The 19,879-nt window shown below is 39.0% G+C and overlaps 2 protein-coding genes across 2 annotated transcripts in view; one reads left to right on the top strand and one right to left on the bottom strand.

Annotated features, from left to right (window-relative positions):
• Positions 1-6,596, top strand: part of LOC128624695 (nck-associated protein 5-like) — a 41,134-nt gene extending 34,538 nt beyond the window's left edge. Inside the window, exon 13 of the mRNA XM_053652358.1 lies at positions 5,863-6,596. Coding sequence (XP_053508333.1) covers positions 5,863-6,130 — 268 coding nt within the window. The 3' untranslated portion in view covers positions 6,131-6,596. The remainder of the gene's footprint in view (positions 1-5,862) is intronic.
• A 7,324-nt stretch (positions 6,597-13,920) lies between these two features.
• On the bottom strand, positions 13,921-19,044 carry tegt (testis enhanced gene transcript (BAX inhibitor 1)). The gene is made up of 10 exons (XM_053653042.1): positions 18,900-19,044; positions 17,310-17,395; positions 17,109-17,217; positions 16,759-16,879; positions 16,346-16,394; positions 16,107-16,204; positions 15,842-15,921; positions 15,620-15,720; positions 15,114-15,189; positions 13,921-14,784 (listed from the first exon to the last, which is right to left on the bottom strand). Exons 2-10 carry the CDS (start codon positions 17,363-17,365, stop codon positions 14,761-14,763), a joined length of 714 nt encoding a protein of 237 aa, XP_053509017.1. The 5' UTR covers positions 17,366-17,395; positions 18,900-19,044; the 3' UTR covers positions 13,921-14,760.
• Between the last annotated feature and the right edge of the window lie 835 nt (positions 19,045-19,879).

Below are 19,879 nucleotides of genomic sequence, written 5' to 3' on the forward strand. Positions count from 1 at the left end.
ACAAACCCTAAACGACACCATGCCAGGATTAGAGACAGTATAGTATAAACATTATGTCATATAAAAAGCGTGTGATATTTTTGGAATAAAGAGAGCGTCTCTGTGATTCGGGGAAGGAGTTTATATTTCCAGAGGCTTAAAAAGTTATTTTCTTTAATAACTTTTTCCGTAACTTTGTTGTGTATCTGAAGCTCACTCTTTTCCTTTAAATGTGTGTAAAATTGCTGCGTTTCCCAAAAGGTTCTGTGTTTGCGTGCTCCATCATGGAAACACCTGAGGCAGTGTTTTCTCATAAGAATGAATCAGAAGATGCTCCTGTCAGATATCGAGTCAAATATTGATTCACACACAGCATTAGGTCTTTTATTTATTTATTTGTTTGTTTGTTTGTATATCTGTTTGTTGTGTGTGTGTGGGGGGGGGGGCAGTTTTATATTGCAGTGAAATACTTAATAAATCTAGTGTTATTTTTAATGTATCACAATTTAACTGTAGTAATTACTGAAATATATATAAAATACATGTAAATTTATAAATAATAAATAAAGTGTACTTATTCTTATAAATTAGATCAACCAGCTACACTGTTGAAGAAAATCCGCACCAGAATATAAACCAGTGTCTGTTATTTCCTACATATCACTCGTAATGATGCATTATAACAATACTGACCTTCATTCACAGCTGTACTAGATAATAATAACCTAATAAACCAGGGCTAGTGTATACGGGGAGGTTATATAACCACTAGATAGGCTGCCTATTAGATTTAGTGGATGTTCACTCGCTTTAAAAAGGAAAATCACACCTGAGACAGACTCCAGGACATTTTACAGCAAAGAAAAAAAACAACAACACTATTTCCTTTCTCGGTCTTTATTTTCTATCCCTGATTTTTTTCAGGTTTAAAGGGATGTGTTTGTATTTAAAGGTGGCCGGCCGTCTGCGCATTATTGAGAAGCTCTGTGTCAGACGTTTTTACTAAAGAAAAATCTGGCAACCTCAGAGGTGTGAACAGCACACAGGTGATTTTAATAATCTGAATGTGAAGCTCAGAAAATCCACTTAAAGCAGCAGCTGCGTAACGCGGCTCTGTAAACCAGCAACTTTCCTGATATACGTAAATACTGCATAACGTTTAGATATGCCTTTCTGAATCTGAACACAGCTCTAGTGTAAATGCATAAATAATAACATCGCAACAGAAAAGTGTTCGCTCTGTCATCCAAAGATTGTGAGTTTCAATCTGGGTGGGAGGGGCATACTTTCTCCCCTGTCAATCACAGCGACACTAGCCAATCGTGTGCATCTGTGAGCTCACGTATGTAGAAGAGGGCAGATAGCGCTTTCCTCCGAGTGTGTTACCTTCACAGTGTGAGCAGCAGGCCGAAAATGAGTTTGGCATGATGTGTGTCAGAGGAAGAATGCGTTAGACTTCACCGTCCCCGGATGGTAGCTGTGATGCGACAGGGCAGACCAAACCAAAGTGCATTAAAAATACAACACCAAGAAAGAATCTAAAAAGTGATGCAGAGTGCAGAGCGTGTGAAGAGGAAGAGTTTTACAGCTTTGTGTACAAAATAGAGACATAAGGATGTTCGTAGTGGAACTCATTCCATAACAGTTTTCAGCAGCAACAACAACAGCAATGCTACCCACGACCCCGGAAGCGGACAGCACAGCCACAGTCACCCTCAGATCAGTCGTCTCCAGACTGAGAAATGGATGAAATGCATGGGCTTGTAACGAAGCTCAGTCAGCATCGCACCCCAAGATTTATTCCTTCTCTCACTACATTTTCAGCCGTCCCTACCCGTGGGCGTGTCTGACATGTAGGTAACCGTGCTACTTTTCAGAATATTCAGGTCAAATGTGATACTTGGTGGCCGTAGGAAACAGAAGAGGTCCTCAAATACATGTAATTTAATTAAGGTGAACAGTAGAAGTAATTATTTTACAGAAAGATCACATCTCCCTGTTCTTAAATCTGCAGGGCTAAATGTCGGGAATTAACAAATAAGTCTTTTGTAATTCGTCAACTTGTTGAAGAACATAAGCTGGATTTTCTTTTCCTGACAGAAACATGGCTCGACAGTAATTACAACGTTGTACTTAATGAAACACCTGCCCAGGTTTGAAATTCTTCTGTGTCCCTGGAATGAATCAGAAGGGTGGGGTGTGGCCCGTCTACACCGTCATACTTTATGTTGCACACAGATTTCTCTGGAGAAATATAATACATTTGAGTACGTTGCAGTGCATCTGAAGAGTGATGAATCTGTAATTTTATTAGTTATCTATCACTCTCCTAGACTTAAAGGTTTTCTTGATGATTTCGGGGAACTGCTTTCTAGGACATTAATGACTATGAATGTGTTAATTACAGCCCCCCCCCACGCCCCTGCCCCACGCCCCTGCCCCCCCCCCACGCCCCTGCCCCCCACCACACACACACACACACACACACACACACACACATACACACACACAAATATACACTGGATCTGGTGATCTCATGGTTTAGCTAGAGACTTTCAGCGTGTACAAACACTGAGTGATAAGAGGACTGTCACTAAGCGTTATCTCACTGCTGATACAGCTGAGACCTTCATGGAGCTCATATCATCTCTCCCTCCTCTTTCATTTCCTTCCTTAAACACTCTAGTGGAGAGCTTTAGCGTCACGCTGACCAAATGTATTAACTCTGTTACCCTCTTAAAAACAAAAACTGTCTCTGAGATAATTAAAGCTGTACCTTGGAGAAATAGTACCTCCATTGTAAGACTAAAACAGACTGTAGAAGAGCAGAGAGGCAGTGGAAGCACACAGAGCTTATGCTTCACCAAGCGATCTGTAAAAACAACTTAATGACAATAATAATGAAAGGAGGTCTGCTAGAAAATCTAACTGACAGCCACAAAGACCTCCAGATTCCTCTTTCCATCATAGACAGACTGCTAAACCCCTCACCTCAAATATCATCATTCAATTGGAAAGTGTAATGAGTTTGCAGCTTTCTTCAGTGATAAAATTATCATCATACGGCAAAACACAGTCATACCTTGTCCTACTGGTACGTCTTCTAACGCTCCACCTATTGCTGTTAAATGTAATCTATCCTCTTTCTCAGTGGTCAGCCCTAGCACGCTTGCCCCGGTTATATCACTTACCAATTCTTCTAGCTGCTCTCTCGACCTGTTTCCCACCAGCTTTCTTAAACTGGTTTTAATTCATTATTACCAGACATCCTGAGCATTGTTAATCTGTCCTTCCATCGAGGAATTATTCTACACACCTTTAAGATCGCTATTGTTAGGCTGAAGAGAAACAATTTCTTCTGATTCTTCTCAGCACTCAGTAACTACAGACCTATGTCTAATCTTCCATTTCTTGGCAAAATAATTGAAAAAGTTGTGTCCATACAGCTCTATAACTCTCTCAACATCAGTAATCTCAGTGAGACATTTCTGGCAGGCTTTTAGTCCAACTGTAGCGCAGAAACTGCTCTTCTAAAAGTTTTAAATGATCCGAACACGAACCCAGTGCTGCCTTTGACATGGTCGACCATGAGATCCCATTAGACCGACAGCAGAATTGGGTTGGCTTATCAGGACTAGTCCTAGATTGGTTTAGATCCTACTTTAGTGGCATTGAATATTGTGTTGCACTGGGTACACAGACCTCCAGACGTCATGCAATATCTTGTGGTGTTCCCCAAGGCTCAATTTTGGGTCCTTTGTTATTTAACTTATATATGCTGCCATTAGCTGGTGTAATTTATCGATATAACATCTCCTTCCATCCGTATGCAGATGACCTGCAACTCTATCTCGATTGGCACGCTTGTAAACTGCACAGAGGGCATAAACTTGTGGATGTCACAGAACTTTCTGCAGCTAAATAAAGATAAGACAGAGGTATTATTATCGGAAATGATGCACAGAGAATGTTAATTATGCCATATCTAGACTCCTCATCTCTCACGTTGTAAATATTGTTTTGAAAGGTGCTATAAATAAAGCTTTACTTACCTGAGGAACCCAGATGCTGAAGCAGTGAGAAGCAGTGAGATCTCAGCATGAACAGATGTTATGAGGAAACACTTCTCTAAATCACTGTAAATACACTTACAGAAAAATCACTTCACATGTTGTGACGTTTTCCTACACTAATTCTGGCCGTATATCCGAACGACGTTGTTGACAATGTCGAATAATAGTCACAGAGATCGTTTGTTAATGGTTATGGCGTAATAAGATAAAGGAATAAACTATGAGTTTAATAGTAGATGATTATTCAGGTGATGAGTCCAAGATAGATGACGGAGGAGGTTAATATTTTATGACGTCATTGTCACTGTGAATAATCACATGACCTGTGAAATTTTTACACAACTTATTTTTATATTTTTATGTGATTTTTCCCTACGTTTCCACATGTATTTTCATGTTCCATTATCATTTGATTTACATTTGATCACATTATTCATGCAGCATGTTAACTTTTTTATCTTTTTCAAAGTTCAGAACACAGTGTGCTGGGATCCAGCATTTTTCACACATATGATTAAAAATTACTCAACAAAGAATTGGGAAATTGATGGAGCTTTAACACACACTCAAGGCTCAGCAGCGTCACGCTGTATGTGTATGTGTGTGTGTGTGTGTGTCTGAGTGAGAGAGAGATACACAGTGGACAGATAAAATAAGATGACAAAGAGAAGAAAGAAGAAAAACCTGTCACTGAGCATCTAAACACTGATGATTAACCTCTGCTTTCTCCTGATTGGGTCCGCGGTTGCCATGGAAACTGAAAGGACGAGAACATTGATGGAGGATCTTCACCATCAGATGTTGCACTGCAAACAGACTATTTTACACACCCACCCACCAACCCACCCACCCACACACACACACACCCACCCACGCACCCACACACACCCACGCACCCACACACACCCACGCCCGCACCCACGCACAAACACACGCACAAACACACGCACACAAACACACACACACAAACACACACACACAAACACACACTTGTGGAACACTTGAGTGTTTAGAACATCAGGGCCATTTTTAACTCCTTGTCCTGTTTTTAAATAAATCTCCCACTGATGTGTTCAATAATAATCAACGTCACGACTTTAAAAGGTGCACCAGCTCCGAGTCAGGGTTTCAGGTGTGTGTGTATGTGTGTCTCTTTGTTTTATAAACGAAGAAATATCTCATTTTAGTTTGCATTATTACTTCACTGGTATAGTCCTGATAACTTCCAGAATACTTCAACAATTCCTGGTTACTTCCTGAATACTCTGTGATTATTTCCTGAACAATTCCTGATTACAGTTTTGTTACTTCCTGAAGGTGATTACTTGCTCATTACTCCCTGAATGTGGGTACTCTGTGATTACATCCTGGTTACCTCCTGGATCACAGTAATCCCAAAGTAATCACATTCAGGAAATAATCACAGAGTAATCAGGAACTAATCAGGAATCGGTAATCCTTCCTGAACACGTCCTGGTTACTCTGCTAAACTGTTGATATATTGATATTATAACCAAGATGTTGGTGGTAGCCATCTTGTTAATATCTACTTAAAGAGCAAGTGTAGCTGCACTGGCTGGTTTGTGTAACATGGCGTCTGATTATCGGCTTATTGCCAAACAGGAGATCTTTAAAAAAATAAATCTACTAATATTCTATAAGATTAAATAACATCAAGGGCGGAGCCAGGCAGATAGAAGTGGGTGGAGCCAGACAGTCTGTTTTGTATTTGTGTGTGTCCTGTATAGCATCAGTCCTGCTCTGTTTGTGTAAATTAACTATAAAAATTATTATTGTTGTAACCTCCTTTGATGTTTTGTTTGCTTTCACAGAGTTTGGATAAAGTTCCTCAGGTTCCTCGTGATGTGGAACCAAGAACCGTTTCACCGTCAGGAGGACGACGGGGGAAGAGTCGAAGTCAGGGGGCCCAGGACACGGTTAAAGACGGAAATGCAGATTTAATGAAGGAACGAAGTGAAGAACTTTTATCTCCAAATCGGCCTCAAGTGTCTGAAACCCCGGAATCCCTCAGCGACTCGCTGTACGACAGTCTGTCCTCCTGCGGGAGTCAGGGATAAAAAAAAAAGAAAAGAAAAAAAGAAAAAAAAACCTTGAAAAGTAAAATCTCAACCAAACTCATGTTCTCAGTTTGTATTTTGGAACAACTGAAGCTCCAAAAGCAGGAACTGATCCTTCAGCAGCGCACTCACACTAATGTTTGCTTTAAATTTGCATTTTATCAGTTTTGCCTGAATAATTCTGAACTGAAATTATGAAAAAAATCAGGTGTGAGAGAAAAGATCGGCCTTGTACTGCACTAAAAAACAACACACACACACACACACACACTCCATGTGTTCTGTCTGAATATAGAATATTCTAGCACATTTCTATCCACTGACAGAAAAAAACAAACGCATGACTGTCACACATCTGCTGGAAAATGCTGAGTAATTAACAGATCGCTTTAATGAAGGATGAACACGTCGATGATTTTTACCTGTGATTAGCATCTCATTAACATAAAATTTAAAAAAAATACTGTGACCTTTGACATATATTGTTATTTAAATCCTACAATTTTAAAGGAATGTGTTCCAGAGAGAGGGGAGGGGTAAGGATGAGGGGCGGGGCCAAGTGGGTGAACTTGCAGAGCTGAGGGGCGGGGCCAGGTGGGTGAACTTGCAGAGCTGAGGGGCAGGGCCAGGTGGGTGAGCTTGCAGAGCTGAGGGGCGGGGCAAGGTGGGTGAGCTTGCAGAGCTGAGGGGTGGGGCCAGGTGGGTGAGATAATAGTGTATTTGAAATTAAAGTATAAACGTATTTAAAAAATATAAAAGTATAAAAATTTCATATAATTTGTTGAGATAATGAATTGTTTCCTGTTCTATCGACCGCTCCCTGCTCTTATCCCACACACAGTGCAGACTTTAATACCTTTTTATTTATTACATTTTTACCTTTTTCTTTGTTAATAATTTGCCGTGTTTGAATATTTATGTTTTTGACTAAACTGAGCGGTTTATTGCTGTGTCATCTCTGTTCCTGTTGTTATAAATTTATATCATTTTATTTATATTTTGTTCATATGGATTTGTTCTTTATAACTGGATGGACTTTCTGTATTTTGTGCACTGAATTTTTCCCTGTGAATAAATAATAATAATAATAATAATAATAATAATAATAATAATGATGATGATGATGATGAAATTTATGGTGCTGTGCTTATAAATAGAGTAGAAGACAAATGAAAAAGCCATAAATGAATAAACAGATAAATAAATATCTTATGGACACAGCGACGGGTCACTTCATTTAAAGTGAAGAAATGAATTATTCTGTGTTTTCTCTGAAGATTCAGTTTATCTGTCATCTCTCTCTCCATTATTCTTATTCCTTTATTAAGTTGTGCTTCATTCTGTCTCTTCTTGTTTCTCTGTTTTATTTTTATATTTAAATCTTTTTTACTGGCTTGACAGTGGGAAACCATCAGGTTGCCAGAGCTGTAAAAATCCCTATAAAAATAAAGCTGCTGTTATTAACAGCATTCTAAAGTAATGATCATACAGCTGTCATCACTGAAGTGGTTCTGATGAACCCCGAATAAAGACCAGCTGTTTCTGTATCAGGTGTTTCACATCTTCTCGGTTTCATCCGACTGCTGAAGCCAAAGAGCTTACACAGTATCTGTCTGTGGAAAGATCTCGATCAGGAGAGGGGTGCAGAAACAGTTCCTAAACATTAGATGTACCATGGAACACCGTGAAGGCCATCATCAACAAGTGGAGAAGATGGAGCTCTGCAGTGACATCACCAGCTGTATGATCATTACTTTAGAACATGAGAATGTGTGTGATCACTTCATTCTGAGCACAGTCACATGACCCATTATAAAAGGGTGCACATACTTTTTTTCTTTTCTCCTTAAAATGTTCACTTTAATGTTGGTCACTGCATCACATTAAAGATGGAGGAAGATCTGAGATGATTTATCTGGTTTATTTTTTACTGCACAAAAACCTGCAGCTTTAACAAGGTTTAAATTCACTGTAGATGTTGCGTTTGTGTTTATGTTTGTGTTGGTAAATAACAATCATGGTAATGAAATGTGATTTAAATCTTGTGGTTTGAGGAATTTGCTGTTCTCCAGCTGTGTAAAATTTTATTTCTTTTAATCTTCTTGTTTCTGTGTCTCGTGTTTGCTATTCGTTTCTTTATCTCTTTGTGCACCTATCACTTCTTCCTTTTCTCCCTCCATCTTTCCATCTCTCTCTCTATCTCGCTCTCTCTCTCTGTGTTTTGTTCCTGAGCTATACTTGAACGCATCAATCATCTCTTTCGCTCCCTCTCTCTTGCTCTGTCCTTTTTTCTTTCTTTTTTCAATTCAAGCTCTCTCTCTGCCTCCCTCTCTCTGCCTCCCTCTCTCCCTCTCTCCCTCACCCCCTCACTCACTCACTCTCCCTCCCTCCCTCACCCCCTCATCCTCACTCACTCACTCTCCCTCCCTCCCTCTCTTGCTCTCTCTGTTCTCTACCTCCTGCTTCAGGTCTCTGTTCTCTCTGTGACTCTCCACAGTCAGTCAGTTGGACGCACATCTCTCTTTCTCTCTCTCTGTATCTCTATGAGAAGATGAACAGATGACTGTCTCTTGATAAAGAGAAGGAGAAGAAACAGTTGATGGATTTAAAGGAAAATGCAAACGTTGTGTGTCTTCACCTGTCTGAGTGTCTGCGTCTTCACTACAGGTAAAAAAAACAAACAAAAAAAACGTGATCAGTAAGAATGCTCACAGTCTCTCTCTCTCATATCTGCTGCTGCTCAAACTTTTGTAAAAGAACAATTTAAACTGAATGAACATGAGTGTTAAGGTAAAGATGTAACGTGTGACCTCACAGGTAGCTGTGTGTGATTACTGTGTGTTTATAAAGCTGTGTTATGGTATGTATTTAATGTGTGCAGAAGGCTAGAAGCTTCTATGAACCTGTTAGCATCATTAGCATCACGCTTTCAGTTCAAAAGTTACGAGAGACTGAACACGTCTCAGAGGATCGACGACATTCTGTAAATTCATCTCTTTCCCTTTAATTACTACATTTAACTTGTGTGTGCTCTAACTTGTGCATTATATGTTCATGTTTCTGCAGTAATTTCATTCCATAAAAGAATATTTGGGTTTAAGTGACTGAGTTCATGTAGAGTGTGATAGTAAATGTCTGACTCTGAGTGTACATCTGATCTCTCTCTCTCCTTTTCTTAATTCATTTCTTTTTATCTTACATTTATTTACATTTATTTACATTTATTCATTTAGCAGACACTTTTATCCACAGCAACTTACAAATGACTCTTAAAAAACGAATTTTTTTTATTATTAATATTTTCGTTCGGGCTCATCTGACTGCTTCCCCCAACCCCCCACCTCTTTTTTATTGTGGAAACCTGATGAGAGTCTTAATGAAGGTTACAGAGTCATAAAACACAATTATAAATCACTGCGGCACTTTATGAAGGTGTTCCTGTATCGCTCTGAGATTTTATATGATGGGATATTATTTACAGGAGACGTACGAAAACCATACATCAACAACAACAAAAAACAAAACAGTTCATTTTATCAGAACATGTGCAGAACAGCTGTGAAGAGAGAAACAGCAGAGCAGGAGGTTTACCTGGAGCAGGTGAGTGATGTTCAGTACAGAGCTGCAGAAAGTGGCTGATACGCCCTCTGGTGGTGAGAGGAGGAAACCTCGAGACTCCATATAACCAAGAACTTCTCCTGTTGCTGCTCACAGCGAATAATTCATTTAAATGCAGTGTATAAATACAATAAAGTGTTAAAGGCTCAGACTTGTGAACAGAAGCACTGACTTCAGTCATCATCACACAGGAAATCACTGATCACTTATTGATTGACTACACTCATTCACAACAAATACAATTATTAAATAAATCACAGAAAAAAAGAAAAAAGAAACGTGTCATTTGAAGTAAGAAATAGTGTAACGATTCATGTTAATTTTAGGCTTTAATTTGTTTATAAAATCCCCTCAAAGTCACTTTAACACTGCCACTATACTTGAAGTTATATAGAAGAAAATATTATTTGATAATAATTAATTAATAAAAATGCAATAAATAAAGAAATAAATATTGGTTTAATAGTTGGAGGCGTAATGAAGGTTTATAATTCATTTTAAAAAGATTTAGGTGCAAGAATGTCATTAAAGTGTTTCTGACATCACAGGAAGTGAAATGTTCTGATATTCCACGTTAGATTCGGATTAAATTCAAACATTTTCTGATTTACACTGATAACATTCAACTGTTTTCACTGTTTACAGCTTCACAAGCGCTTAAATAAACATCCTACTTCTCTGAAAATCCTCGACATACATACACATATATATATATATACACACACACACACACACACACACACACACACACAAATAACATCTTTATCTTATTCAATACAACAAACAAATAAAATAATGAAACCTTCAGCAGGATGACCTTTGACCTTATACTCACAGAGTGCTGATCCTGCTTTACGTCTACTATTGGCTTCAAAAAAGGTAAAATATTCAAATATCTACCTTTTTTTCTTCATTTTTTAACACAGAGACACAGACACACACACACACACACAGGGGAGTGATGCTGCTCATATTATATAAACACGTTAAAAGTCCACACACGTCTGTGTTTAATGTAATGTGCTGTATAATGGAATGAGGTCACGGCTGTGTTTCTCTTCTGCATCACAGTAATGTGTGTGTGTTTGTGTGTGTGTGTGTTAGTGTGGTCGTTACAGATGCAGTGTTATCAGTGTGAGGAAACCCTGATGAATAATGACTGCTCGGCTGCGACCTTCATCGTAAACTGTACGGCAAACATTCAGGACGCGTGTCAGAAGGAGGTGATGGAGAACACACACGGTGAATATCACACTTTATCATTACTCAGAACCTGCAGCATCATCCGATAGAGTCAAAACTTTCTGGTCCTGTTACAGACAGATACAGCTGCAATAATTATTTACTGAAATTATTCACCCCCCCCATTGCAAATCAGATTTACTGTCAACATGTACAGACTTCCAGCTGTTTGTGATGAACACATCAAACAAAAGCAACTGAAACCGTTCATCACAACAAATGCTTCAAATGTTTTCCCCAAATTCAACTTATAATCATTTCTCATGTGATGGTCCAATTACAGTTCCCTCAGAATCTATAGGAACACAAGGAGAGTTAATGTGTGTGTGTGCTGTACACCAAAGACATCTGGGTTTGAGATCAGAAGATGGAGATGAGACGATGGATCAGAATTTTAACTTTTATTTCCTCATATTTACGGCTAGACGTGTTAAACAACTTAGCAGTCCTAAAGTAAATGAAAGTAAATAACAGTTAATATGTGGTTGCATTTCCCTTTTACTTGCAGTAACTGCATCAATCCTGCGACTCACTCACACCAAACTGCTGGTTTCTTCTTCTGAGAAGCTTCTCCAGGTTTTTACTGCAGCTTCTTTCAATAGTTGTTTGTTTCGGGGGGTTTCTCCCTTCAGTCTCCTCTTCAGGAGGTGAAATGCTGATCAGTTGGGTTAAGGTCTGGTGATTGACTTGTCCAGTCTAAAACCTTCCACTTTTCCCCCTGTTGAAGTTCTGTGTTGAGGTGGAAGTGTGTTGTAGATCGTTGTCTTGCTGCATGATGAAGTTCCTCCTGATTCATTCGGATGTGTTTCTCTGTAAATCTACAGACAGAATGTTCCTGTAAACTGAATTCATTCTGCTGCTACCATCATGAGTTCCATCATCAATAAAGATTAGTGAGAATGTTCCAGAAGCAGCCATGCAAGCCCAACCCACGACACTACCTCCACCATGTTTCACAGATGAGCTTGTATGTTTTGGATCATAGCAGATCCTTCCAGATCTTTCCATCACTTTGGTAGAGGTTCATCTCGGTTCCAGAACTTTTGTGCATCATCTCTGCATTTCTTTGTGAATTCCATTCTGGTCTTCTGATGCTTGCTGCTGATGAACGGTTTGCTTCTTGTGGTACGGCCTCTATATTTCTGTTCTCAAAATCTTCTTCGAACGGTGGATTATGATACCTTCACCCCTGCCCTGTGGAGGTTGTTGGTGATGTTGTTTTTGGATTTTCTTCACAGCTCTCACAATGTTTCTGTCATCAGCTGTTGTTGTTTTCCTTGGCCGACCCGTCCGGTGTCTGTTGCTCAGTACACCGGTGGTTTCTTTCTTTTTCAGGACATTCCAGATTGTTGTATTGACTAAACCCAATGCTTTCGCAATGTCTCTGATAGAGTTTCCTTCTTTTCTCAGCTTCAAAATAGCTCCAATAGACATCTCTCTGATCTTCATGCTGGTTTATCCTTTTAAACAACAAATGCAGTCTTCACAGGTGAAACTGAAGCATAAAACCAAGATTAGACATTCAGAGCTGTTTATTCTTTAAACAATCAATCTAACAGGAAACACATGTCAGTCCCATGTTCCAATATTTTTGATCACTTTAAAAAATTGGTCGGTTCAAACAAAAGGTGCCATGGTCTAAGTTGTTAACACGTCTAAGTGTAAATATGAGGAAATGAAGCTGAAATTCTGATCTTTTGTCTCATTCATCTGTTGATCTCAAACCCAGATGTCCTCAGTGTAAAACGAAAACAAAATCTCTGGCATTGTGATCCATTCCAGCTAAACGACTGGAAAATTCTAGCATTTGAGATGTTAATGTACAGCAGTGGCCACAGTTTAGAGCTAAATGTTATTCATTACTCATACCGCGTGTGAAAAAAACCTAAATAAATAAATAAATAAATAAATAAAATCCTCATCTATTACTTTTATTTAAACATTTAATTCACTTGCTTATGTATTATTCACTTTATTGGTTTATTTACCACTCATTCAAAACTGACCTTTAAGTATGAATATTTTATTTTTACCCAATACCCTGATTGAGGTGAGAATATAAATCACTCATGAATATCAAACGCCTCTGCATTAAAAACTTCCATTTCTTCACACAGTCAAAGTTACACAAAGGGACGGACAGACAGACCGACCGCTAACTGTCTCTCTGATGTGAGGAGAGGTGATGTAGAGTAATGATCACCTTCTGTCCCCCCCGTTGGTCCTGATTTCAGAAACTTCAGTGCGTTTATGTGGAAAAGGTGATATCAGGTGTAGTGAGTATGAAGTGTTGTCCCCCTCAGGTGTGTTTTACCGGAAGGCGTGTGCGTCCTACACCACCTGTCTGATCACCTCAGCGGGGTATCAACGTTTCTGTTCTCCGGGTCGTGTGGGTTCAGTCTGCATCAGCTGCTGTAACACGCCGCTGTGTAACGGACCACGCCCTCCACACACACACTCCACAGGACACGCACACACCTACACACACAGTCAACACCTCCTCTCCATCCTGACGCTGGTTGCCATGGCCCTGCCCACCCTCACACACGGATAGTGGGTGGAGCCAAAATCCCAAACCGGACCGAACTTTAAAGGACATAATCGCGGCTGGATTAAACATTTACATTTATGATGAATAAAGTTACCTGCTGAAACAGTTCAGTGATCACTGCATTCTGTACTCTGGTAATGATGTCAAAAAATAAAGTGATTAAGTTTTAAGATTAAAAAAAAAGAAGATCAAAGTTTTAATAAAGATAGAATTTAAAATATTTGTCTCAGCGTTTTAACAGTTTCAATGTGATGTTCATGATTAAAGTGATGGAGGGAAAAAGAGCAAGAGTGTCTGATGATAGTGTAATGATGGCGAATGTGTGTGATGATAGCTACATACACACGTGTGATTAATGGACTGGATTCTCCACAGTGCGTTACATTCAATCACAGTTTATTGTTTTTCCTAAAATATGGCAAAATAATTGGCAGTAACGAGGATCGTTAGAGAAACGAAATCAAACCAAGCAGTTCTTTAATTACTCCCAAAGAATTTCACTAACTTAAACCCTGATCAGTAGCTACACCTGAACTAAACCTGATCAGCAACGTCCCAATCAAAACATGAAACTTGTGATTAATATTATACTACTGGCACGTACAGCAGATGAAATAATATTATTAATGTGGTTAAAATGAATAAAGATTAAATATAAGAAGAACTGTACCTTCATATTGACAGGGAAAAGATACAAATAAAATTTCTCAATTTCTAAGTTAATAAAAAAGTGTGAGAAATATGATAAACTGACAAAACTGTAGTTGAAATTACAGATGCGCAATTCTATCTATAATTATGAGCTAATCTGCAGTCAAGCCCTTCACTATATTTACAAAAACAAATTTGTCTATTCATAATATTTATTTATTTTTATGTCCACTACCACATTGTGTCCAAAGAATATGTTTTAAGAAAATCCATTTTCTTCAAAACACCTCCTAATTACAATAATATTAATATTATTATTATTAATAATAACAATAATAATAATAATAATAATAATAATAATAATAATAATAATAGGGACCAGCATGTTTAAGTATTATACATGACCCAGGGTTACTGCATGGCCTAAACATAACTTTCAAAAACTAAAATTAAATTAAGACACTGGAGTACAAAATCAGAACAATCCAATCTGTAATTAATCGGTTAGACAATCTGTGATGCAAAAAACTGCAGATCACACACTCTTATTTTTGGCCAAATGATGTGCTCATTTCTTCTCTTTCTTTTTATCCTGAAACAAATGGAGAAGAAACAGAAGTGTAGGACAGATTAATGATTAGAATGAACTAAAACATAACAGATTTTCAGCTATAAAAGATCTGAATGTAAAAACTGAGCATGCTAGAACAGAGTTAGAGATATTACAACTGTTAAAGGATTATTTTATTCAAAACCTCACACAGTACACTCATTAAAGATTCCTGTGTTTTAAAAGGCTGCATGAAATTTCTTTATTTCCACCTGAGAGTTCTGATGTATAGTCATACTGAAGAGAACACACTTTATCCTGGGGGTGTGTGTGTGTGTGTGTGTGTATAAACACAGGCATGGTTAGAGTACCTTCTCATTCATTGCCAGCAGGATCATGAGCTTTCTGAAGATGGTCACAAAGTCCAGGAACAGATCCACACAATGCCTGCAGAGAAAATAACAAAACTTATAAAAGCACTGTGTTTATTTAAAACATTTCCAAATCAGAGTACACATTTATACACATAAGACTAGGTTAAAGTCATTAGCTGGTCTGTACGGAGGTGAGGCTGAGGACCAGGGCTGGGCGATATGACCGTGTAATATCTAAATCATGATAAATTACAATACTCATATTATAGAGAATCGAGATTAATTTAGTAATTACATTCTTGTGAGAGTTTTTATTGTGCATTGTTTACGTTTACTACAAATAATACAAAACAAGTGCATAATTTTCCTACATAATCATAATCCATTTTTTTCAGCATGAGGGTTCCAGCACTGATTCAACTCTAACGCATGCTGCAGTGTTCCTGCACACCCTCACCTCAGCCTGGTGTAATATCACTGTATAGACTGTAAATCTTACTGACCAGATGTAGTCTTTATCTCCCATCTCTGCTTTCTCGATGATCAGCTGAGTGTCAAACAGCACAAAGCCACACATGATGGCCAGAGCGATGTACATATGAGCCTGGAAATAAAGACGGAAAGAAAAGATGTGTAGTGAGGAGGATATAACTCCTACCTTCTCATGGTGAACTACAGCGAGCACTTCACTGCGTTTAAATACAGAAACACCCAGACGTGTTCACCTTAAAGAGCGCCACCGAGCCGATGAACATGTTGAAGACTGAAACCAGCAGCAGGATGGACAGGCCAGACATCAGGGTACCTTACAGAGGAAACACCACACACACACACACACATTATACACACACACACACACATTACACAATCATGGCTGTGTCCCAAACCACCTTTGTTTGGACAGAGCAAGACAGGCAGAGAGACAGACAGAGCAAGACAGGCAGACAGACAGACAGACAGGCAGGGAGAGACATATTTGTTCATATTTACCTCCCAGGAACAGGTAACTCCTGCGCTGAGCGTAAAGTGCACTCAGAGTGAAACAGACGAAAATGGCCGAGGTGCCGAGGAACGCTGTAATGATGATGCTACACTCACACACACACACACACACACACACACACACACACACACGTTTAAACTCAAACTATAAATACATTATACTGTAGCACATTTCACTCCATTAAGGGGTTAAACAGTGTGTGTGTGAGAGAGAGCAAGTAAAATACCTTGGGTTGACACTAATGACGTAATCCATGGCAGGTCCGAGTCCCACACCTGTAGCACACACATTAATAATAATAATAATAATAAACTGATTAATACCACTTTATTACACCTCAGTGCTACTGAGTTCTGGACTGTGGTTGGGTCAGAAGGTGTTGATTAGTTTTCTATAACAGCAGCTCTGATAGTAGTGCAGCTGCACACTACAGGTTATCGTTTCTATAAAAAGTTCCACATTCTTTCATAAATAATAAACTGATGGTAAGTTGCTGTGGTGTAAGAGGAATAAAACACATGCTGTTACAGGAAAATAATCAACTTCAAGATGGCAACAGTTTCTCTGCTTCATCACACCACCCCGCCGATGTTGATTATTTACTGTGAGTGGTGTGGTGTGAGTGAAGATGATGAGGACCTGTGAAGAAGGCGAATGCAGAGAGAATAGCGAGTCTCTTCTTCTCCATCTCGGGGCTGTGAGGTGTCACCGAGAGCCACATCATCATCGCCAGGGAACCCAACATGGACAGCAGCCCACCCTGACACCACACACACACACAGGTTTATTAATGTAAACACAATTTCATGATATACTGGACCCTACCTAGTCCACTACATGCTACAAGTCCATTTGAGATTCAGCCAGAAAAAAAGTCCTGAAGAAAACCCCACCCACTTTCTCAGGTACTGTTATGTGACGGTACACAGATATGGGTACTGGGGTATGGATAGTTCTGTGTTTGAATCTTGAACTTGTGGATGTTTTACCTGAAAGATGCGTGTGACGACATGGACGTATGCTCCTGCTGCTGCCACGAACATGCACATGGATAAACTAGCGTATACATTCTTCAGGTGCTGCTGAGTGGAGCGGGAACTGGGGAAACATTTATTTAATTAAAAATACAACTTAGACCATGCGGTCATTCAATCAGAGGAGAAGTGTGTGTGTGTGTGTGTGTGTCTTACATCTGGGAGAACTTGAAGAGGGCGTCGAAGTTGATGTTGCGGTCGAATGCGTTCATCTTCCCGCTGTGTAGATACTGAGTTAACACCTACACATAGAAAATAATTCATTTTATTTACATATTTAAGGATATTGTAGTCATGTGACTGATAATAAATGTACTTAATAGTTTACTAAATACACACTAAACTTTATTCGTGCAGCTTAAAAAACAGATTCAACTGCAGATTTTTTAATCCAGAAAATAACCAAAAATCCTTTTAGTGTAATAAATAAATAAACATAAAGCAAGCTTAATGTAATGAATATAATCCTACTGAAATATAATCCACAACATTTCCACAAACAAAATATCTTTAACTAGCTTTAGCTGATAAATTACAGAGGACATTTTATACTTTTACATTAAACCCGTTCTATCAGAGTGACTAGTCCATCTTATAACTAATATCTGACTTATTTACTCATGTTCATGAAAAAAGATGTAAAGAAATTAGTTGGAAAAATCATATATATATATATATATATATATATATATATATATATATATACACACACACACACACACACACACACACACAGAGAGGAAACTGATCCAATCCTGGGTGGTAACTGTAACTCCACCCCATCACTGCTATTCAATTCAGTTTTATTTACATAGTGATTTTACTGATGTATGAAAACAGAAAAACTCTCAGGTTTGTTGTTGATTATTTTCCTACATTTATTTATTTATTTATACACTTACAAAAGAGGAGCACCAGCAGTTCCTCTACCAGAATTCCCCCATACTGACCTCACATGCTGACTCCTCCCCCATTCTGACCCCCCATCCCTACACCGCCCCGCCCCCAACACTAGTACTACATACATATATACATACACTATAGTTCATACTGACTCGTCGATATGATTTTCTCTTCCTCATTCTTTTACACTTTCAATTCTTCGCCTAATTCTTACCATTTTAAAGAAAATTACATCGTTAGTGATGTATAATTTTATATAATAAAATGAGATTTCAGACTCGGTACACTAACACGGTGTTTGAACTTTAGTCCGCTGTGGCGTGTTGTTCAGGTGAATTATTAACACAGAAAGCGGTTACAGAAATAAATGCTGAGCTAATAAACAGACCAAGTCTTGTGTAAAGTTAAACGTGTGTTAATTTCAGCTCTGTTCCTCTGCGCGTGTGTAGACATGTAACTAAATTTAATAATACGTAATATGAGCTAAGTGGGCATTTACTCCAACGGTAACATTAGCATTGGCGAGCTAGCATTAACAATCTAGTTTGAGATTACTTTCTCCGAACTGAGCTAGCACAACTACACGTTACTGCTACAAACCGCTGTTTAAGCGAATTTTTGTTTGTATTTAAAGCACATGTCAATTCTGTATAACGTTTTTAGATCATTGTCAGATTAGCATTAGCAGCTAACCACTAGCAGGTGTCGGGCAGTTACGGTTTGTTGTTGTTACTCCAAAGCGCTGACGCGTCTCGGATTTTCCCCACAAACAGCTGCAGTTATGCGGAACTATTTGCTACAATAATTCAACTGATAGTAAAATTATTAACTTAAACTGTGTACCTGGGTCGTTTTTCTGCTTTATAACTTCTGCGGTTCGGTTCCTGCTCCTTACGGCCTCGTAATGTTTTCGTAGCTGCGTAACTAGCCGTGAGTCAGTGCGTTAAGTTCTAAACTGCGCATGCGTATACGATGCAAGGTCCAACATGACTGCGCATGCATGAGCGGAGGAGCCTCTCGTTGTGACTGCGCATGCGTGACCGGAGTAATCCGTATGTAATACCAATATTTCACGCTAATTACATCATAATGAAGGTTTACGTGTTAATATAATCCAAAGTAAGTTACTATATGACTTATGTGTGAATATTTTTAACTTTTAGGTAGTCGAATATATTTAATTTTATGCTCTTGTAATGTAGAAATCATTTAACTGGGAGCCAGGGTTATTCCCATCCTGAAGAAACCCACTCTGGATCTCTGACATCGGCAACTACCGACCAGTATCACTTCTCTCGTTTCTTTCTAAAATCCTCCAACACACTGTCTACAATCAGCTCTACCTTTCACAGAACAACCTCCAAGATCCTAACCAGTCCGGCTTCAAAGCAGCACATTCCACAGAAACTGCCCTTTTGGCTGTCACTGAGAAGCTCCATGCCACTAGATCAGACAAACTGTCATCAGTCCTCATCCTCCGAGACCTTTCAGCAGCGTTTCAGTCTCCCACAAGACTCTCTTCATGAGTCTCGGACTTTGTGGTGCAGCACGGCATGGTCTGCTTCCTACTTGGAGGGTCACTCATATCAGGTAACATGGAAGGGATCCACATCTGCTCCCCGCAGACTCTCCACTGGTGTCCCACAAGGCTCAGTACTTGGTCCTCTTCTGTTCTCACTCTATACTTGATCTCTTGGTGAGGTCATATCCTTACATGGGTTCTCATACCACTGCTATGAGGATGACACTCAACTCATCCTCTCCTTCCCTCCCTCAGACCCTCTTGTTTATGCTCAGATCTCAGCATGTCTGGCAGACATCTC

This window comes from Ictalurus furcatus, chromosome 21 (genome assembly GCF_023375685.1).
Source record: "Ictalurus furcatus strain D&B chromosome 21, Billie_1.0, whole genome shotgun sequence".
Classification (NCBI taxonomy): Eukaryota; Metazoa; Chordata; class Actinopteri; order Siluriformes; family Ictaluridae; genus Ictalurus; species Ictalurus furcatus.

Bases quoted from the DNA above. Each gene is read 5' to 3' on its own strand.
- tegt (XM_053653042.1), bottom strand. From the start codon at position 17,365: ATGAACGCATTCGACCGCAACATCAACTTCGACGCCCTCTTCAAGTTC. The intron at 16,880-17,108 runs GTAAAACATCCA...GTGTGGTGTCAG, and splicing joins TCGTCACACGCATCTTTCAG to GGTGGGCTGCTGTCCATGTT. The intron at 15,721-15,841 runs GTGAACACGTCT...CTTTATTTCCAG, and splicing joins GCTCGGTGGCGCTCTTTAAG to GCTCATATGTACATCGCTCT.